This window comes from Nannospalax galili, unplaced genomic scaffold (genome assembly GCF_000622305.1).
Source record: "Nannospalax galili isolate Female #2095 unplaced genomic scaffold, S.galili_v1.0 scaffold879, whole genome shotgun sequence".
Lineage (NCBI taxonomy): Eukaryota > Metazoa > Chordata > Mammalia > Rodentia > Spalacidae > Nannospalax > Nannospalax galili.
This window is the reverse complement of record NW_008346261.1, coordinates 3,966,049-3,987,776: the sequence shown is the minus strand read 5'-3', so window position 1 is coordinate 3,987,776 and position 21,728 is coordinate 3,966,049. Positions and strand designations below refer to the sequence as shown.

Here is a 21,728-nt window from a genome sequence, read left to right as displayed (position 1 = left end):
AGCATCTCACTCCTTAGGAAGTGTCCCTTCTAGCCTGCTAGGTGTGTGTGGGGGGGGGGCTCAGGCCCCCACTGTCAGTCTGTTTCCTTACCCTACTCCTAAGCTTTCAATGTGCAAGGTAAATTTGGGGTGTGAGCCCACCTTGAGCATCATTTTCTCTCTCAGAAGGACAAGGTTACCTGGGATGGAAGAGGGAAAGCCAAAGTCATTTCCGACAGCCATGTTGCTGGATTTGGATTTTTGGGACTCATATTTCTGTCGATCTGGAAAAGAAGGAAATTTTCACTTTACTATCAGGGAAGTGAGTTCCTGGGCTCCCAGGAAGAAGCACAGTGAAGGTTACTGGAGGCAGAGGGGCCAGAATTACACACAAGTATTCTCATGCACACAGAATATGCAAGTATGTCTATTAACTCTCGAAAAAACTATGATAATAGAGATGATTGCCTGACATGTATTCTGAATGTTAGAATGTCATAATGAGAAGCCCCTGAGGGTCCAAGCTCTATTTTATTATACTATTTTGAGACAGGGTCTTGCTGTGTAGTCCAGGCTACCTTGGAACTCATGATGCTCCTGCCTCAGCCTCCCTAATGCTGGGATTACAAGTATGTACTAGGATGCCCAGCCAGACCTCTTATTTCAAAGGAGAGAGCAACACATGTGCTGCCTGTGGGCCTTCTCCTTCCAGCCCAGCATTCTTGAAGTACAACTTGCTCTTCCTCTGTGAAAACACATGAGGGTTCCTCATTTTCCCCTGGCACCTCCTGAGCTCAGAGGCTAATGCCCATCCACATCACTCTCTTCTTCAGTGGTGGGGCTCAGTGCCCACCTCTCTCCAGGGCAAGGAGGAAGTCACGGTTGCGCTGCAGCTCCTTCATGAACTCCTCGTTCTGCAGGAAGAGTGCAATCCTCTCGTCCTCTAGGTACTGCTTCCAGCGGCTGTCCTGGTCACAGGTGCCAGGCCCAGGTGCTAGAGGTGGGCCTCCCTCTCCACTCAAAGGCTTGGAGCCTCCAGGGTGACCCTGAGGAGGAGCAAGTATGCGGCTGCCTATTTCAATCCATATACAGCTGTATGCAAGTGTGCTTTCCCAGGACCTTTCAGCCCCACCCCAAAGCCCATTCCCCCCAAAAGGGGCCCAATCAGCTGTCAAAATTCACAAGAACAGCTCAGAACTGTCTGTTGCAGAAGCAGGAAGAACATCAAAGGGGCTTTTCCTCTCAACCTCTGGCCACCTCATTCCTCCTTCTATAACCTAAATAGTCCTGAAAAGGGATTTGCACACTGCTCAACTACCTGCCCATGGATTCCCAATCTCTCTTCTTCCTATACCAGTTGTCTGGGGGGCTAGAGGGAGTGAGACCCTCACACCCTACCAACAAGGGCACCTTGGAACATGCCAACATGTCAAAGAAGCTTCAAGGGAGAAGAGGGAGCTGTGCTGGACCTCTGCCGCTTCCCTTCCCTCCAGGTGATGGCTATAGCCATAGAGCCTCCACAGGCTGTCACCTTCTCTGGACCCAACAGGAAACCATCAGGCCAGATAGTAAGGGTCTTGGCTCACTGTTCTTTCCCTATAAATCCTGGGCAGCAGAAACAGCTAGGCCTAGGCTTAAAAACCAAGAAGCAAAATTGGCTGGTGTTGATTATGTGGGCCAGGAGAGATGCTGGGCAGGCAGGTAAGTATGGAGGTTTGGGGGCAGCTGGCTACCTGTATGCTGTCCAGCTGCTGGGGCAGGATGCGGAGAAAGTCATCTGGGAGGCTGCCCAGCAGGGGAGGGTTCCAGTTCCTGTAGCGCCTCTGGCTTGCAGATTGTCCTGAGCCCAGCATGTCAATCCTGGGGGATGGAAAGCAAGAGAACAGGGTAGTCAGGCCTAGCTACAGCTGTGTTGGCCTGTCATAGGTCCTCAGGCAGGGCGGGTCTTAGAGCTCCCCATACCTGCTCGGCCTCCAGGACAAAGGCACAAGCACTATGTTCTGCTGAATCAGGGAACCAGCACACCCAGAAGGCTCGCAGCTGGGAAGGGGGGTGTGCAGGGGCACGCTCCCTCTCATCACTGGTGCTCTACCCAGTCAGCTTTCCTTAACTCCTTGGCCTTGGCTTTGGGCTTAGGCTGCAATATCACTCAAGGCCTCTGTTCAGTCCCTCTGGGGCAAATATCAGTGTTGGGGATTTAGACAAACAGGCTTTATAAATGTTCCCTACAGGCCAGGGGTGAGGTGGTATCATACCCTTCTGTGCCTGTGTCCCTAACACCTGGCACAGTGTGGAGCAACTGAGTAACAGGGACCCTCCCAAGAAGAGACCTAGCCTGCCAACAGCCCAGTCTGTCTTGGGAGGGGAGCCCCCTAGCATTCCTAGATGATAAGCAGATCTGGGCTCCCATTCTGGCTCGGCTACAGCACGCAGCGTGGGGGTGGGGAGGTCTTGGGAAGACTGTTCCCCCACTTGTGCTTAGTTCTCACGACCTGCCAAAGTGCTGGGAGCCCCCTATGAGAGGGGGCTTGAACTGCTTCTTAGGAGTATGGGAAGCCAGTGAAAAGTTTTTGTTCCCGAGGGCGCTGTGGGACCTGTCTTCCCAAGCAAGGTGTGTATGTGGTAGGAGGCCAGGGCCAGGAGAGGCCTGGCCACCCTGACCTCAGGCTCCATCCCAACGCCCAGGCCTGAAGAAGCCTGGAGCCGGGCCAGGCACTCCCGCAGCTACTCGGCAGCCTGCAGCGTGGCAACCGCAGGACACGTGTTCTGCTGAATCAGGGAAATGACACACCGAGAAGGCAGCCCGCGGGGTGGTGGGGGCCGCTGGGCTCTGCCTGGCTTTGATTTGGCTTCCAGCTCCAGGAATCCCGCCCGCCCCCTCTCTAGAGGGGAGCTTTTCCGGCTGCCGCTGACTGTGGAAATAACTTCCTTTCCTTCTATTTTGGGCTGGTGGCCCGGTGGGGGCGAGGGGAGGGCGGGGGCGGCAGCAGACGGATAACCAGCTGCTAAGTGCTAGGAGAGCTCAGTTCGCAGCCTGGAGGCAGACAGGGAACCCTGGGAGAGGCACGGGAACCCAGAAAACCACTCCTAGTCCAGGCCTCCTCCACAGTGCTCTGACACTTAAGTCCCTGTCCTAAGCTATTTTCCTCCCAAGGCGCATCTCTCAGGGCCAGGGACATCACCTCCAGCTGCAGCAGGGAGAAAGCTCGTCCTTGGGCCTCCAAGTCTTCATCTGGGTAGTGGGGAGGGGGTCACCATCCCCAACTCAGCCACCTCTCAGAGCTACCACAGGGTGGCTGCAAAGGGAGAGCCCGGACTCCCACCAAGACCCTTCTAGCCACTGTGTTTCTGGAATGCCCAAGGGGGAGGGGAGACATGGGGGAACCCCTGTTCTCCCTGGGTTTCCCTGGCTGCTGGGCAGGGGTCCTTGAAAGAGGACAGCCCCCTCCTGGCCCTCGGATGAGGTCACTCTCAGCTGCACAAGCTGGGGGCCAGCCCAGCCCAGGCAGCTCAGGCAACTCCATTGTGGTTGGAAAGGAATGTCAGAAATGAGCTGAGGCAAATAAAAAACTTCCAAGGCTGTAATTTCAACAGAAAAACAGCAGGTGGCCTGTGTGGAGGGGTCTTCTGGGCTTTGGAGGCTCCAGCAGATGGAGGGATGGATTTGATGGGGGAAGGGAAGGACTGAGAAGGGGGGTCGATCTCCAGGTCCTGAGCCTCTGGAGCCCCAAAACTAGAACTTCAAGCTTCAGGGGATGCCATGCTTTCCCACAGAATGTTGACCTGGCTAGGAAGAATTTCAGAAATAGGCTTTTCCCAAGAGTTTTAGTGGAGTCTGGCCATGCAGTCTGTGTGGGCCAGACCCTGTCACAGGGCACACAGCTGGACATCCAGGCAAAATCTGGGTTCTAGGTCCTGGCATTCCAGACTTGTTCCTCTAGGATGGCCCTGCCTCTCAGGGCCTAGCAACACAGTATGCGAACTCTGAAACACTGCCCCATCTACAGGCTCATCCCAGGGACAAAGTAACAGGAAGGAATGAGACCATTACCCTTCCTCCAGTCTGACCTCCCCTAGCAGTCAGAGATTCCCAGAACACTAACCTGCTAGCACCCCACTACAGTGTAAGCCACTCAGGCTCCTGTGGCTGCAGAGTAAAGGGCATGATGCTTGGAAGTTCCATGGGGGCCCCACGACCTTCATGCCTCCCCATGCACTCTGAGCACACTTTTAGGAACTCCCCCAGGTGGTCCCCTCTTCCTGCCTCTGGGCCTTTGCACATGCCATTTCCTTTGCCTGAACACTCTCCTGTCCTGGCCTTTACTAGATTGATGCCAACATGTGTGAACTTCAGGTCACACCTTGGACAGCAGCCTTCTGGGCACCCCCATGTCTATAGCTTCCCTAGATTCTGATCCCCTTCAGGGGAAGGGGTCCAGGGAACAAGGTGGTGCTGTTCTTCTGCATCACAGCTCAACACTGTCCGTGGCAAGTGACACAACATGTGCTGGAAACAAACATCCTAGATGCAGAGACTGAACAAAGCTATGTAGATGGACATGGGAAAATCTAGACCTAGCAGGGCCACTGGGGGCAAAGGACATGTGTTCAGAGGAGGGCCCTACCTTGGAAAACACTGGCCTGTGGGGAGCTGAACCCAAAGCCAGTGAGTACAGCTGGGGCAGGATAAAACAGTAAACCACCCATTTTGGGCTGCTGTCCTTGGCACTGTGCTGAGTGCTCCACCTATTTCGGTTCTCATCATGGAGCTGAGGCACAAATTAGTAACCCCAGTTCACAGATAAATTAAGCAAAGTTCAGAGAGGTTAGGTCACAAGCCAGGGGCCACACAGCAGAGGTGCCTGATAAATCATCAATTTGGCAGTTGAAGGAAGGGGGCTGGGTGCAAGAGACTTCTGGCCAATTCTGCAAGTCAAGTTCTTTGTGCTGTGTCCACCTCCAGCCCAGTAGAGCCTTCATTTCCTGGGTAGGATCCTTAAATCCTAGGCAAGGGCAACAACCTGGCTAAAATCTAGTGTCTAAATGAGGCCTCTAGAGATTGGTCCATTCTAAGTCCACCTTGTCCCCAGGTGGGGCTTCCCTGCCTCTGCCCCATAGCAGGCTAAATACCAGTCAGAGCAGGGGAGGACAGATGGGGCAAGAAACCCGCACTAGCTCTACGCTAGCCTTTCTCAGAAAGAGGCAGAACTCTGCCTAACAATTACTGAGCTTTTTCTTTCTTTTTCCCCAAAGTATCTTGGAGGCCAGGGGGATGGCTCATCAGGTTAAGGCACTTGCTGCCAAGCCTGACAACCTGGGTTCAATCCCAGGGATCCTCATGGTGGACATAGAGAACTGACTCTTGCAAGGAACAAATGTTATGGTTTGGGTCTGAGCCCCTCCCCCAGGCTCTTGTGTTTGAATACCTGGTCCCAGCTGGTGGCACTACTTTGGAAGGTTGTGAACCCTTAAGGGAGAGAGGCTTAGTTAGCAGAAGTCATCAGAGATGGCCCTGAAAGGCTATACTGCCTAGATTAGCTCTCTCTGCTTCCTGATCTGTCATGATATGAAAACCCTTGGTCCTACCCTCCTGCTGGCACAGAATGGCTCCACCATGCCTTCCCTGCCATAATAGGCTGAAATCCCTCAGAAACCATGAACCAAAATAAACCTTTCCTCAAGTTCCTGTCAGTTTTTTTTTTTTTCTCACAGCAACACAAAAGTAATACAGGGTATTAAAAAAAATAATAATAACAAAGCACAAGTCAAAGGAAAATCATTTACCCCTGGGCTCTGTGAGCCACCAATGTGTGACCTCTATGTCCCTGTCACTCAGACCACTGACTACCACCTCCACCCACTGGAGCCTGCATCCCCTATACCATTTGTGATAGGTCCCAGCTCTCCCCTGTCCACTCAAATAATGCCTCCTGCCCTGCCCATCTACCTTTCCAGAACTCTCTTAGTTCCCTCTGCCATAGCCAGATTTCTCTGCAGGGAGGTGATAGGACACAGCAGTGAAGAGTCACAGCCTTAAAGTCAACCTGAATCCTGACCCCTGCTCTTACCCTTGGGGACCACAGCAAACCTCTCTGAGACTGTAAAATGGGTAAACAGTGCTTACCACCCAAGTTGTTGGTAAAGGGCCATGCCAGCCTCTTGCATTTGAAGGGTACTTGGCAATGGCAGCTGTTCTTACTGGCTTTCCCAGTTCCCCACCACCATTGTTCAGGGGTTCCCAAGATGCTCAGAAGGGGAGCTCACTGGAGCAGGTCCCTACCATCACCCCTTCCCACCTAGTCTCTTATTCTAAGAAACAGCAGCTTTGGGACAGAGTGACCACTCCTGGGCCACCAAACACAGGGACGAGAAAAACAAGCACCTTAGAACACATGGGACCTTGATGGCAGCTTGCTTCATTTTAAGCTTCCAATTAACAGAGTCCCAAGTCTGAGACAAGCCTCTAGGGACCTCGCAGTCTTAGAGGCTCATGCTCTCCTGCCTCTAGTCATCAAACTGTTCCAGAAAAAGAGACTTGTTCCCATTGCTTAAAAATGCCCCCAATAGGAGCTGGAGAGATGGCTTAGCAGTTAAGTGCACTTGCTGCTCTTCCAGAGGACTCAGATTTGGTTCCCAGCACCTATATTGGGTGGCTTACAACCACCTGTTACTTCAGTTCTAAAGACTCTGAAGCCCTCTTCTGGCTGCTGAGGGTACCTGCATACACATGGTCACATATACTCAAGCACATACATATACATAAAATAATAATAAATCTTAAAAAAACAAAAACAAAAACACAACATCCCAAGCCCAAGGATCACAAGCAGCCACCCCACAGGCAACTAACTGATGGTTATCTGGGAATGCTGTGTTGAGGGGGATTCTGAGGTTCATCTTGCCTCAGCAGGAAACAGCACAGTGATTAATTATTGATGTGTAATTAGTAGGGGAAGGGTCAGGACACTTTTGTGAGCTCATTCTCCCACTGCATCTCTCCCTTGACCACTCCCAGAAAGCAGAGGCTGCACCATACTTAACTGTGTCCCATATGAACACACAGCCTAGCTCAGAGGAGGAATTTGGTAAATATTTGTTCTCATAGTCTTTGTGTATGTGTGTATATGTGTGTATACATGTGTGTATGTTCATGTGTGTGCCCTGGTGTGTGCAGGGGCATGCACACATGTGTTGTATATGTAAGTAGAGGAGGCCAGAGGTTAACATCTTTCCTCAGTTGCTCCCCACCTGTGTGTGTGTGGGGGGGGTGCACTCATTAGTGTACGTGTGTACACACGAGTATTTGTGTTAAGGCCAGAGGTCAACATCAGGTATCTTTCCTTAATTTCTTTCCACTTTGATTTTTTTAAAGATTTATTTATTTTCATTTTATGATGAATGCTTCACCTGCATGTATGTAAGTGCACCACGTCTGAGGTCAGAAGGGGGTGTCAGAGCCCTTGGAACTAAAGTTACAGATGATTGTTAGCTGCTGTGTGGGTGCTGGGAACTGAACTTGGGGCCTCTGCAAGAGCAGCAGCTACTGTTAACCACTGAGCCAACTCTCCAGCCCCACTTTTTTTTTTTTTTTTCCTGAAACAGTCTTTTGATGAACCTGCAGCTCATCGATTCAGCTAGGCTAGCCAATGAGCTTCAAGGATCTGCTTGTCTCCCCAGCAGTGGGGTTACAGGCACACACTGCCATGCCCAGGTCCTTATGCTTGCTCTGTAGGCATTTTATCAATAGCCATCTCTTCAGCTCTCCACCTTAAGAGTCTCTCACTGAACCTAGAACTTGATGATTGGTTAGACTGGTTGACCAGTGAACTCCAGGCCTGTCTCCACCGTAAGGAGCACGGGACTTACAGACGTGTACTACTGTGCCCAACTTTTACATGTAGGGTGCTGGGATCCAAACTCAGGTCCTCATGTTTACGCAGCAAGCACATCTCCCAGTGCCATAGTCTTTAAATTTTGAAAGTTCTCCCTGGTGTCTAGCTAAAATGTCTCTTTCCACAGTAGAAGTCTGTAGTTGGTAGAATAATCTCCTGAGAGAGTCAGCCAATTTCTTACTGTGTTTGTACACAACCCCAAACCTTGGTCCCCTTCCCTACCCAAGAGTCCCAAGCTCTAAGAAGAGATAGACTCTCACCGAGGAGGTGGAGTCGGGGGAGTCAGCGGATAAGGCCTGTCGAACATGTGCATGTGGTAGGCTGGTGGAGAATACACAGGTGGGGGTTCTTCTTCAGAGCTATCAGGCTCCAAAGTCCTTTCCAAGATCTAAATCAGAGACAACAGAGAAGAATTATTAATAATTATTAATTATAATAGTAAGAATCTATCTTTGAATCTCAATGGCATTCAGTCAAACCAGGTGTGGGTGAGGGTGTGTATAGGAGTTCTGGAAGTGCAGCTGATATAGCTGCTTCTTTGCAAAGGTGGACTTATCTATAGACACAAACGCATTGCTACTATTGTCCCTCCAACTCAGCAGACATGGCAGCACACAGCAGTATCAGCCATTCAAGTAAGCAAGGCTCAAGAACAGCAAAACGAACACAGCATCAGAAGGGAGAACCGAGTGAGCTCTGTGAGTGGGTGAGGAGGGGAAGGGGCTCAGGGGACCCCAGGGCTGTGGAGGACATTTCTCAACGTGGGTGCTTATCATGTATGTATGTGCTGTGAAACTTCACTGGGTTGTACACTTTGGACCTGTGTCCTCTCTACACCTGTGCTATTCTCTGATGGCATCATTCATGACCCCCTCAACATATGTCCATATCTATTAACTTGACCCCAAACAGTCTGGCAAGCTAAGCCCCATTTTACAGAAGAGGAAATTAAGGCTCAAGTAGCTTTTGTTCTGTTTGTTTTGCCAGAGATGAAACCCAGAGCCTCAAACCTGCTAAGTGAGTGTTCTACCCCTCAGCTACACTCCAGCTCTTTTTACCTTTTATTTTGAAACAGGGTCTCACTAAGTTGCCCAGGTTGGCCTTGAAAGTGCTGTTGCGTTATTTTTCCTAGAGAGACATGAACAAGATAGGACACCAACGACAGGTCACCTAAGTCTAGAGGCTACTTATTAAAGGAGTGTGAGTGCCCTCAAAACAGCTGTATCATCGAAAGGCCCACCCCAGCATGGGTAATGACCTCCTGAAAGCTGTATAGAGTCTATAGAGTCCTCCCTGCTTTAGTTAACCTCTTGTATACTCTAGCATCTCTGAAGACCCCATGCACCTGGAGCAGGAATACATACAGCTGGGAGGGGTACGAGGGATGGAGGGACTGGCTGGACTCCCAGGTGATGGGCTAATGACCTTCCCCAACCTTTTGTGAGGGGACATCAACAGTCTGTTATGGCTACTCACAGCTGCTTGGCTGCCCTAATTAAGATGATAATGGCTATGTCATGCTTAGATGACAGTAGTCCACAACACTTCTGGTCCTCCTGCCTCAGACCACTGAGTAGCTAGGATTATAGGCCCTATGAGGCCAAATTTGATTAAATGACATGGCAAAAACCAGCCCGCTGGTTTTAGAATAAAGACTTCAACTTAGACCATGGTCTCTACAGCCAGGTCCCTCCTTCAGGTGGTCTGTACACCCAGGTGAGGTGCTCCAGGTGGATAAAGCCCAGATAACTGCTGTCCCTCCGGATACTTCTCTTAACCCAGGAAGCAGAGAGGAGGGCAAGGAGAGACCTGGGGCTGGGCAATGGCTGAGTTCCTGTGACCTGGCTAATCTGAACCTGTCCCCAGAGGCATCTGGGCAGATCCCCATCACATGCATCACTACTCCTCACAGCTCTGTTCTCATTTTCTCTAAGACCAAAGAACCTGAGAAGGGCTTGGAGGCCCTGACGGACACAGGCCCAGAGTCCTCTGTCCCCACTTGAACTCTCAATGAGTTTGGAGAAATCACTGCTAAAACTGGTGTTTCTGCCTCTGCTACTCTGGGCTGCACTGGCACATCTGAGCTCCAAGCCAGACATGCCAGCACAGGAGGCTGGTAGGGACACCCTGGCGGTAAACACACACACACACATATGCTGCAGTGCACTGCATAGCAGCCTGACCCAAGGAGGCTTCTGCCCTGGAATGCACCTTGTTCTTTCCTGTGAAGTAGAAAGTATTTAAACAGATGCTTCTGCTTGAAAAGACGAATGAGTTTGCTTGGCAGCCTGGCAACTGTACAGCTCACTCCAGATTCCACCAGGAGGGAGAGGGGATGGCAAGTAACCCCTTGTCACTGGTGACTCCCTGATGCCTGGCACAGGAGGTATTCATCAAGACCCTCAAGTGTCCAGAGGACTAACAGCTACCTCCCCTGGGCCAGGGCCCCACATTTCCCAGAGACCTTTGCTCTGAGGGACGTGGTCTGGTGAGAGGGAGAGAAGAGCTCTGTGGGAACTGGTCCCAGAGAAGCTGCCTGGGTTTCTCTGACCTATGGCATGACCCAGACGACACAGGGCCCTCTCCTGTATAGAGCAGTAATCTGGGGCAGCAAGACCAGACTACCCCAGGCTCCTGGAGAGGAACAGGGAAGTGAAAAGGAGATAGGAAGTGGACAGGCCATCTCCAGAAAAGAAGGTCTGCAGTCCCTGAGAAGGAAACTCCAGTTTCTTCCTGCCCTGCCCCGCCCCATCTTCCCAGCCAAAAGGAGCTTGTTCTGAATCTAAAGGTGCTAGAGGCTCTGTGGCCTCCTGGCCTAACTTACTGAGGGTGATGGATGTCTGCCAGGTGCTGGGGGAGGGGGCAGGGCCTGGGGCATTTATCTGATAAGAGCTATTTCTCTATGACAAGGATACCCTTTTGGCCAGCCCCTCATCCATCAGCCTCCAGAGAGGGGGCTTTTTCCAGTCAGCAGTTATTGCCATTCCTACTGCTGCTCATAAATTTTCTGCAGCACTTTGTGCTGGCTAAAGAACTGCCTGCTGATGGGCCCAGGCTGGGTGCCAAAGGTGGGGGTTGGAGGGGAGCCAAGGGAGGGGAGGAGAGCTGAGAAGGGGCTCAACCAGGACAGCAGGCTGCTTGGGAACACAAATGTGCCTACAGGGCAGGCACTAGGGGCTGGGGAAGCCTTGTAGAGGCCATGGGCACTATGGACAAAGTGGGAAACCCCCCATCTGTCAGAGTTTCAGGACAAACAGGACAATGGAGAGTCAGAGCATGCAGGGAACTTCCCAGCTCACACTAAAAGAAGGTACCTGCATGTTCACACAGGTGTACGTACTCCTTTCCGTAAGAGGGGTCTGGGTTTTTCAATATTCTCTCCACTGACTTATCCAGACAGTTTAAAAGAGTGTATGACAAGGAAAAAGATGACAGAAAACTGTACAAAAAGGTACATTAATAGGGCTGGAGAGATGGCTCAGTCCATAAAGTGCTTGCCACACAAGCACGAGGACTTGAGTTCAAGAGTCAGCATCTGTGTAAAAAGCTGGGTTGGGGACCCACACTTGCAATCCCTGTGCTGGGAAAGTGGAGACTGGAGTTACCCCATAGCCAGCTAGCCCTGCCTCACACATACTCTGAAAATACTCTACCAACCAAGCCACATCCCAGCCCTCTTTTTACTTTTTCTTTTGAGACAGGGTCTCCCAACATAGTGAGTCCCAGGTTCCAGTGAGAAATTCTGTCTCAGAAAACAAGGTGACTGGCTCCTGAGGAACAACACTCAAAATTGACCTCTGGTTCCACAAATATGCATACACACCCATGCATGCATCGCATCACACACACACACACACACACACACACACACACACGCAGCAGCAGCAACAACAACAACAACATTTGTTTATTCCAAACATTCCCTTTGTGCCTACTATGTGCCCCGGGAAAACAGGTGACACTGGGATAAGTCCTCATGACCACACAGTTTCTCCTCCACCGGGACAAAATCCACTAAGGGGTAGGGGATAGAGTCTCACTATAAACAAGGATACTGGTGTTCTCTGCAAGCATGGGGAACAGAAGAGATGTACTTCTGAAGCACACTGACATGCCCAGCACAAAGACTCAGCAAAGAGTGCAGTTCAGCTGGGTCTGGTGAGGCACACCTGTCATCCCAGCTTTTCAAGAGGCTGAGGCAAGAGGATGGAAAGTTCAAGATCTCCTGGGTTACAGAGTGAGGTCAAGGCTAACCTCTACGTTGGGAGACCTTGTCTCAAAAGAAAACGTAAAAAAGAGGGCTGGTGGTAGAGTGCTTGTAGAGCTTGTGTTCCGCCCTCAGTACTGAAGAAAGAAGAATGGAGCTCATTCCTGTCTTCCCAGTTATGCCTCACCCGTGGCCCTTACACTGACTGTATGCCTCACCCTTTGGCACTGAGAACTGCATGTCCTCCTAGGCTGGGGGTCAGATGGGCACAGAGCTCTTGGATGAGGCTGGAGAAGGCCCGCCACCCCCAGCAGGTGGGCCTTGATGCATTGTGGCAGGCAGTTCCCTCTCCCCTTGGCCGGCCTTCCTGCTGCCCTCTCTTACATGGATCAGAGGGACTGAACTGGCAGTTTTAAAATATTACCCCTGGACCTTTCCCACCTTCCTGCATCATCCCCAGCTCCCTACCTCTAGGGGTGCAGACCCATTCTTCTCAGCAGAGGGCATGGCCAACCTTAATGGTGTCTCTCTGAAATCTTGACAGGTAGTCCTGAAGCCAGGTCCCCAACAGCACTAATTCACTTCTGAGTCCCTCCAGAGCTGGTCACCTGACCTTTGCATCCTTTGCCTGCTCTTGCTTGGAGTTTCCTGTCTGCTGCTTGTACCTCTCCCACTCTGGCCCAACTCCTGTCTCCAGTCCACACTGGACTATGAGCTCCAAAACTTGGCTAAGGTGGATACCCTGGGGTTCAAGAGCCTTTCTTAAAAAATACACTGGAGGACTCCAGGTTTGGAACTGAGGGTGAGTGTGTTGGAGTGGGGCCCACCAATATGAATTTTTAACAAACACCTTGATTCTGATGACTTTAACCCAGGGTCTAATACCACGCCTACGAGAGCGTTAAGTGGATGCTCAGCATTTGTTGAATGATTGTATGAGATTTCTACCCATAATATAGGTTGTGGCCTCATCATAAGTTTCTCAGGGAGATATGCTTGTTAGAACCCAGCCAGGGGAGCAACCCAGCGCTGCTAGGAGAGGCCCGCCCCTGTTAGCACTAGGTAGCTGCCTGGCCCGCCCCTACCTCTGGCGGGATGCTGTCCTCAGAGTCTGAGCTGTCCTCATAGGCGCTGCCGCCACCTGCGTCCAGGTTCATCTGCAACAGCTGGTCGATGGTGGCATCCACGGCGCCGCTGTTGGCCCGAAGCACACACTCGATAATGTCGTAGTCCATGTTGGGGAACATGGTTTTGAAGTCGTCCATGGCCTGGTTGAACTCCAGGCGGCGCACCTGGCGGGCCGGCCGACTGTTGTTGAGCTCCTGCGGGGCCGCGCTGCCATCTCCGGCCCCGGCCCCGGCCCCGGCTCCGGCCCCGCGTGCCCCGGTGGCCCCGCCACCGCCGCTGCCGCTCCGGCGAAACAGGCTGGTCATCTTGCGGGGCCGCTGGGAGAGAATGTTTCTGACCCGCCGCGAAGCCCCCTGCCCTGGGTCCCTGCGCCCAGGGCCGCTTGCTTGCTCCGCGGGCTCGGGAGACTCACTCCTGCGCCTTCTCTGTCCCGCGGGATGCCCAGGAGACTACGCACGCGGGGCCCTGGGCGGCCCTCCCGGATCGCAGGTCAGCCACATCCCCAGAGCATCCTGCCGCAGGCTCCAAACGACAGATGGTGTCTTCTGAAAAGGTGGGACACAGAGTCAGAGGCAAACAAACCAGGATTCTGGTAGTGGGCTCCCTCCCTCCCCAGCCTAGGGGCCGCCTGCTTCTCTCTGCTCCCTCTCCAACTGCCATATTTGGCCTGGTTTGGGTGCTGGGGATAGAACCCAAGGCCATGTGCATGGCAAACGTTTTATCATATAAATAAATAATATCATATAAATAAATAATACTAGGAAAAAATATATATTCATCCCAATTAGGTTTCAAAGCTCTCTTTTGTTTGTTTTGTTTTAATTTTTGTTATTTTGAGACAGGGTTTCGTCTAGCCCAGATTGGCCTCAAAATGGAACTGTAGCTGAGGCTGGCCCTGAAGTCTTAATCCCCCTGCCTCAGCCTCTCCCATGTGCTGGGATGACACAGACACATGCCATCATGCCTGGCTTCTCAAAACTGTTCTGAGGAACCATGTGGATCTAAGTTCTGTTCCTATCTCACCAAACCCAGTACCTGAACCCATCCAACCTAGGTCCAGTCCCCAAGCTTAGTGTCCCTGAGGTCACAGAAACCACCCAACCCTCTCAGAGCCAGGTATGGAAATGGACACCAATGACAGTGCTGTCACTGTAGATATGGGATGGATATATATATATACAGGATCTCACACTGTAGTCCAGGCTGTCCTCAAACTCATGATCCCCCTGCCTCTGCCTCCCTAGTGTTGAGCCACCACATGCAGCTATTCAGAGAATATGCTTAAATTTGATGATTCAGGTTCAAACCTCTTCTCTGTTTTCTGTGATGGGGGGAATTATTAACAGCTAATGGAAAGCAAATCAAGGGGATCTTTGTCATGCTCACAGCAGCCAAGCACTGATCATCATGGTGAGAAAGACAGAACCAGAGGAAAGCATGGAAAGTGCTGTGGCAGGGTGGTCCCACCCCACAGGAAGACCCATGGGCGCCACTGATGCCTCCCCTTTAGGTCAGGCCTCATACATTTCCAGTGGCTTTGAATACTACCATACTGGGTTTCAAACATCTTACCTCCTCTCCCTCCTCAAAGAGTCCCTCAAATTGTCAACAGCTCTTTTCTGGGGACTGCCTACTGCCTACTCCCAGAGGGATGAATTGAATTTGACTTAAAATTTTTTTTAATTACATTTATCTTGTGTATGTTGCACACGTGTGCTATGGCACACATGTGGAGGTCAGAGGCCAACATGTGGGAGTTAGTTCTCTCCTTCCATGATATGGGTCCTAGGGATCAAACTCAGGTCATCAGACTTGTTGGCAAGTGCCTTTACCCAGTGAGCCATCTCACCAGCCTTTTTTTTTTTAAAGATAGGGTCTCATGTTGTCCAGGCTGGCCTTGAACTAATTACGTAGCTGAAGATGGTCTTGAACTCCTGGCTCTCCTGCCTTTACTTCCCGAGTGCTGAGATTACAGGCACGCATCACCACACCTGGCTAGGGGACTGGATTTGAAAGTGGAAAACTAGAGGCACATGGATTCTGAATAGCCAGCAGACATTGAGGTTACAAAGCTAAAGTCCCTTCCTGCCCTGAGAGAACTTCCTTAATGTGATCATGTGCTTATACCATAAGTAGGTATCTGATCTTTGCATATGTTACATGTGTATGAAGTTATTTTACTATGTGATTAAACCATAAATCCTACTATGCCACTAGTTCTGTCTACTTAATGGTATATTGTGGCCATCTCCCCACATCAGAACACAGGCAACCACTTCATCATGTTGCATGCTTGAGTGGTGGCCTGTCGGCTGAGTAAAGTATGATTTATGATCCCACTCCCTCCACCGCCTCCCTGCTCAGAGGAACAAGTCACAGCAAGGGAGGCCAAAGCCATAACACAGGAAGAAACAAGGGTGGCCTCCGATGATCAGCCCAGGGATTTGGTTATGAGCCCAGGAAGGTAGCCAAGTACATGTGGCTTCCTGCTGCTGGCTGCTAGCTGAGCAGCCCAGCCTCCTCTTCCCTCCTGCCCACCCCAACAGCAGGAGATGTCAGGCTGTGGCTCTACTAGGAGCACTCCATTCTGGGGGCCTGTGCTGAAGCCTCTAACACAGAGGACCTCTGGACCACAGAGCCCCAGAAGCCAAGACCCTGGTGTCATTACATATGGGATCAGAGCCTTGAGTTAAGGCTCTCAGGAGAACAGCCACCATCTCCCTGCTCCTAGCTTAATTTAGCAAGAAAGACTTAGAGTCAGGCTTGTTACTCTGCCAAGGGCAACCCCTTGAAGAAAGAAGCCAGGGCCTGGTCCATACCAGAAGAGAAAGAAGAATGATTGGCCTGTATTTTCCTTCTACACAAGTTTCTTGGGCCACTGGGTGCGAGTGTTAAGACATCTCTGACAGGCAGGTATTCTGAAATCTATTATTGACTCTCTGGTGGGGACTTGGACAGTCTTCTGTTCTCTATCCTCTCTGTGGCTCAGGGCCCACCTCTCAGGAGCCCTTTACGTAGTTTCTGTGCAAAAGAAACAAGCTGACCTTTAGCCCTATGCCTAGAACTTGGTGGGCTGCCCCAGAAGGCTGGAGAGCAGCCAGAGAAGGGAATACATGGTACTCTGCTCTGGCAGGAGGGATATAAGGGCTCAGGGGCTCTTTCAGCCCCTGGCTATGAACCCAGGAATGCCTTCAGGCCTCTGGAAGGAAATATAGATCCTCACCACCCAGGGAAGGTCCTGAAGCCTAGGCTGCAGAGGACATGCCAACTCAGGTAACCACCCAGACCTGCCCCTGCTCTAAAGTACAGATGAAGAGACAGGCTAGAGCCCAAGGACATGGAGTAAACCGTAGAAAAGCCTAGATCTTTTCACTAAGGCAGTCCTGTGGGTGAAGAGAAAGTGGCCAGAAATAGGAAGCCAGGGAAATAGGATTTGACAGACAGGACTCAGAGACTCCCAATGGCAAGGCTGCCTATAAGTAGCACTGGGTAAGGCTAGGACAGCCCTCAGTTCTCAGGGTAGAGCCCCTTTGCCCCTTGCTAAACTTAAGTCAGTGTGAGGCCAGAGCTATGGAATGCTAGCAGCAGGGGAAGGAGTCACTGTGTCAGGCTGCCTTTTGTAGCCAGCTCTACTCAAATGAAAAAAAGAATGGGGCATGCAGGTGACCTGGGTTTGTGAACTTGTGCCAGGCACTTTCATATGTCATCTTTATTACAGCTCCATTTTATAGCAGTGGAAACTGGTTCAGAGAAGTCAGGTAACTTGTCTAAAGCCACCCAGCTAGTGGGTAGAGAGACCAGAATTAGCAGCCTACTTCCTAAGAGCCAAAAATGCCAAGTAAGGCTTGTAGGGCTGAGGGCCAAGAAGCCTGAGGAATGCAGCCACGTGTGCCTGGGGCTCAAGGCATTCCATCAAAGGAAACATGACCCAGACAGCACGGGGGAGGTCTGCTGGCACTGCCTCAGACCTGGCTCTGTGACCTTGGGGAGGGCATGCCACCTCTCTGAACCCACTGCTGAGAGCTGGCAGGAGAAAGGGCGCTAACTCCTGACTAGCTTCTGGTGAAGGACGGGGATCAAACCTGCTGGGCCCGTTAGACCTCTCCATGCACATGTGGGTGTGGGTAATCTCAGGGCCTAGAAGCAGAAACCCCATACCCATCCTCCCCCAGAGCCCAGGGAGCCAGGCCATGGCAGTCTGCTGCCAACCTTCACTCAGAGTGTGAGGAGCCGCAAGGCCTGAGTCACCTGGAGGCTGGCCCAGGGAGGTAGGCAAGCTGCTTCAAGTGTGGCTCACCCAGTCTTATCCAAGGTCAACTCAGCCAGCCTCCTGCCTTAGGAAGACCTGTTCATGAAGGCCACTGCTGGCTTTATACCAGGGATGAGAGAGACTGAGGGCCAGAAGGCTGGGCTCACATCTGACCCCAGGAAGACCATGTGACTTGGGAAAATGATTTCAGGTCTCTGAACCCCAGCTTCCACTCTGTGGTAGAAGAAGGGATAGTGCATACTTGGAAAGAATGCTGGGATGGAGCTTATGTGGGTTCCTGGAATGGAGGAAGCTCCTGATGATACTGGGTACAGGCCTTGGTATCCCAGACTACACTTGCTCCCTGAGCAAATGCTGTGGTTTTAAGTGCCTTCTTCCCGCTTCATGCTGGCTCCTGCTCTAGACCTGTCTTGGAGACATTCCTTCCACCTCACATTTACATAACCTATTTTGACCTCCATACAGGGATGCACCAGCAACTCTAACAGAGTAGGTCAGTTCAATCCAGCTTGTGTCTCCTGTCTCTGCATCTCTGACCAGGTAACTTCATTCCTGAGGTCAAAGCTTTGGAAGTATCTTCAAGAACACTCATTCCTTACACCCTCTGTCCAGCCCACAACAATCCCTGTTTTCCTTGCCTTCAAACTGACCGTTGGAACCTTGTTGTTCCTCACCCCCTGCCACCTCCCTGTCTCCATATGAACTGCATGCTATGGTGTTATGTCCTCTCTTATTTCCAAAGCCCCCAATGGTCCTGTATGTCCTCAGACCACAACTCAAAGCTTCACTGTGACCCACCAGGACCCTTGGGGTCCTGTCCCTGTCAGCTGTTTGACTTTGTGGTGATGAGCTCATAGCTCAGTTGGTAGAGTGCTTGTCTATCTAGCATGCATGAGGCCCTGGGTTCAGTCTCTAGCACTGTGTAAATCAGGTGTGGTGGTGCATGTCTGTAATCCTAGGACTCAGGATCTAGAGGCAGGAGGATCAGAAGTTCAAGGTCATCCTCAGCTACGTATTGAGTTCAAGTCCTGCTTGGAGTACACAAAACCCTATTTCAGGGGGTAAAAAAAAAAAAAGCACATGTGTGCCCACACAAGCACATCCACAGAGACACACATAGATACATACTCAGGCACCAGTCTCTCTAAGCACCCTATGTTTTTGTCAGTCTACCAACAAGGCAAGCACACTCCTCTCCAGGGCTTCTGGCCCTGCTACATCCTCCCCCTCCACCATCTCCCACAATCACATGGCTGGCTCTCTCTCCCTTCCTTCTGGTTCCTGTTGCACTACATTGTCAGGGGACCTGCTCTGTCTACCCAGTCTGTCTTCCAGCATTTCTTGACCTTTACCTTTACCTTGCTTTGTCCCCCTCTGTAACAGGCACCATTTATCATACATTTGTCACCTGCCATCTTCACCACTAGATGGGAGTTCCCAAGGGCAGGTTTGCTTTATTCAGTGTGGAATCCCCAGGGTCACAGCAGCCCCTGGCATTGTCAGTCTGTGCCCTAGATTTCTAAATCCTTTCTCATCTATGTTTTCTTACCACTACAAGCTAGAAAGTCTAGAGAGGCTCTATGATCCCATGTCCCAGACACAGTAACAGAGGCCAGGTCACTTTAGGGAGCCCTGGTTCCAAAAGCTCTCTACTGCCTGTCCTCAGACTCCCTGGTAACCAAAACTGATGGCTACAACAGTATCAGTCCAGGGTCCCACGCCCACAGCTCACTTGACTGACTTTGCATTCTGCCCCGAGCAGGAATAGCATCAACCCAGCTAGAATGGGAGGCCCCAGGGGGAGCGGTGGGCCTATAAGGCATTTTCTCTTCCCTCCCTGGAAGGAGAGGTGGGGCATCCCAGAGCAGCTCTGTCCCCACTCACCGGGGCTTCCTCTCTGACCTGAATGAGGAATGTTTGGGATGTTTTGGGATATCTTCTGATCTACCTGCCACAGAAGGAATTCCTCTACCTGAGAGGGACTCAACAGGAGTCCTACCAGAGAGGATCTGGGCCCAGCCCAGTGGCACCGCCAGGCCACTAGGTTACCGGTATCTCCAGGCCCAGGCTTGGGCTGATCCAGGGAAGGGCAGCTTCCCTCCCAGAACCTTGCTGTGCCCTGCCCCCACACTAGGACTTCAGGGAGGACAGAAGAACAACCTGATGTCCCCAAGATCCCAAAAGGGAAATGTGTGGCCTTTGGGACACCACTGTCTACATCCTATCCTCAGCAGACAGAACTAATCCATCTGGGTGTTTTGATTTTTAGTGCCCACCCAGATTGGGGACTTTGTGTAGCCAGTGCTGTGGATGAGCCACAAGCAAGCCATCTGACCTGAAGAATGACACCCAAGCCCCGCCACCCCTTTCTTCCTGGAAGGGAAGTGGGATACACACTGCCTGTCTCATCAGGAGTTCAGGATGCGAGGGCCAGTGGGGTCAGAATGAGGTCATGTGACCCTGGAGGCTAGTGTAACCATGACTAAGTCCTAGGAAAACCTCAAGCGGGTGATCTGAGAGGCTGCTGGGCCCCTGGCAGCTGCAATCTCATCCAATTGTCACCTCAGACACCATGGGGGTGAGGTACAGGGCAGTCTGCTCAGCTGAAGAGACCTGAATGGGAGGGAGGGGAAGCCAGAGACAGAAGCACTCAGGATGTGTGCAAGCACCCTGGGGAGGAGGGGCAACCTGGACAGAGCCGCCTTGTCCTCCAGCTCCTGCACAGGCTTGTTTTCTTCCCAAGCTATTAATGTCGCTGCAGTTTCAAAAGCCGGGTGACCTTTAAATGCCGAGCCTTCTGCTCCCGCCCAAGGCTCGGAAACGGCTTAATGGATACTTGGCCCCAACGGTCACAGCTGCTGGGACAGCAACAATGCTTGCCTCATTCCTAAATCCTCAGAACTGCTGGACAGTCACACCTGTGAGAACCTTCTGACCCTCAGCACAGACACTACAGCAAGAGGCCAGGCTGGACATGGGAGGAGGAAAAACAGGAGGAGCAACACAGTGGCTACATCCTGCTGTCTGACCTAGGGTTGGCCTCTCACCTCTCTGGGACAGGCATCTCTTTTTCACCTGTTAAACTTGAGGATTTGATTTTAAACAAAAGGTGTTGGGGGGAGGGCAGTGCTGCCAAAGCTCTTTGCTAGTAAGAAGAAGGGATACACCAAAGCAGGATGCATGCTCTGCAGGCTAGACAGGCAGCAGGGCTGAGGCTGGGGCAGTACCTGCCTCCAAGGTTACCACATATGCAAACCATATGCAGGCTCTGCCCTGCACAATTTCTTGACATCCCTACCTTCTATTATTTAAGTGTATCTGTAAGGTTGGAGCATTGAAAATAATTTTTTGGTTTTGTTTTAAAAATCTTTAAAACATCTGAAGGAGAGAGAGAGAGGGAGAGGGAGAGGGAGAGAGACCATTTTTATGGGGCTGGAGAGATGGCTCAGCAGTTAAGAACAGTGGTTGTTCTTACAGAAGACCGGGGTTCGAATCCCAGCACCCACATGGCAGCTAACAACTGTCTGTAACTCCAGTTCCAGGGAATCCGATGGCCTCTTCTGTCCTCCACAAGCATTGCAACATGGGTTTACTTACCTGCATGCAGGCAATACACTCATACACAAAAAATAAAATAAACAACACTTGTGGCTATAGGCAAATGGAGATGGGGCAGGTAACATGGCAGAAGGTTCTACAGAAGGTTAATGCCCTTCCCCTGTGGGCAAATTGGCCCTAGATCCTCAGTCCTCCGGACATCATCTTTCGGCTTCTAGCTAGCTACAGAGATCCAAGATGAATGTCTCCAGGCATGTACACAACAGGGCTAGTTCCTGTGGTAAGACAATAGGTGGCTCATGCCTGGAATCAAAGCATCTAGAGGAAGAGGCAAGAGGAATGTTCAAAATTCAAGGTGAGCATGGGCTACACAGGAAGACCCAGAATCAAACAATAAAACAGGGCTGGTGAGATAGCTCAGTGGGTAAAGGAGCTTACTACCAAGCCTGACAACCTGAGTTCAATCTCTAGGACCCACATGGTAGAAGACAACTGAGTCCCACAAGTTGTCCTCTGACCTTCATATACACACAAACACACACACACACACACACACACACACACACACACACACCAAATAAAAAATAAAAGTTGGGGGCTGGAGAGATGGCTCAGTGATTAAGATCACTGGCTGCTCTTGAAGAGGACCCAGGTACAGTTCCCAGCACCCATATGGTGGCTAACAACCATCTGT

The 21,728-nt window shown here is 51.3% G+C and overlaps 1 protein-coding gene across 3 annotated transcripts in view; it reads right to left on the bottom strand.

The window, feature by feature from the left end:
- Cuedc1 (CUE domain containing 1) overlaps positions 1-21,728 on the bottom strand; it is a 109,798-nt gene that overhangs the window by 7,976 nt on the left and 80,094 nt on the right. For all 3 annotated transcript variants that reach the window (XM_017800514.2, XM_029568106.1, XM_017800515.2), the window contains 5 exons: positions 13,164-13,751; positions 8,132-8,259; positions 1,713-1,839; positions 833-1,025; positions 180-263 (listed from right to left, as the gene is read on the bottom strand). In XM_017800514.2, the coding sequence (XP_017656003.1) occupies positions 180-263; positions 833-1,025; positions 1,713-1,839; positions 8,132-8,259; positions 13,164-13,511 (880 nt within the window). In that variant the 5' untranslated portion in view covers positions 13,512-13,751. The remainder of the gene's footprint in view (positions 1-179; positions 264-832; positions 1,026-1,712; positions 1,840-8,131; positions 8,260-13,163; positions 13,752-21,728) is intronic.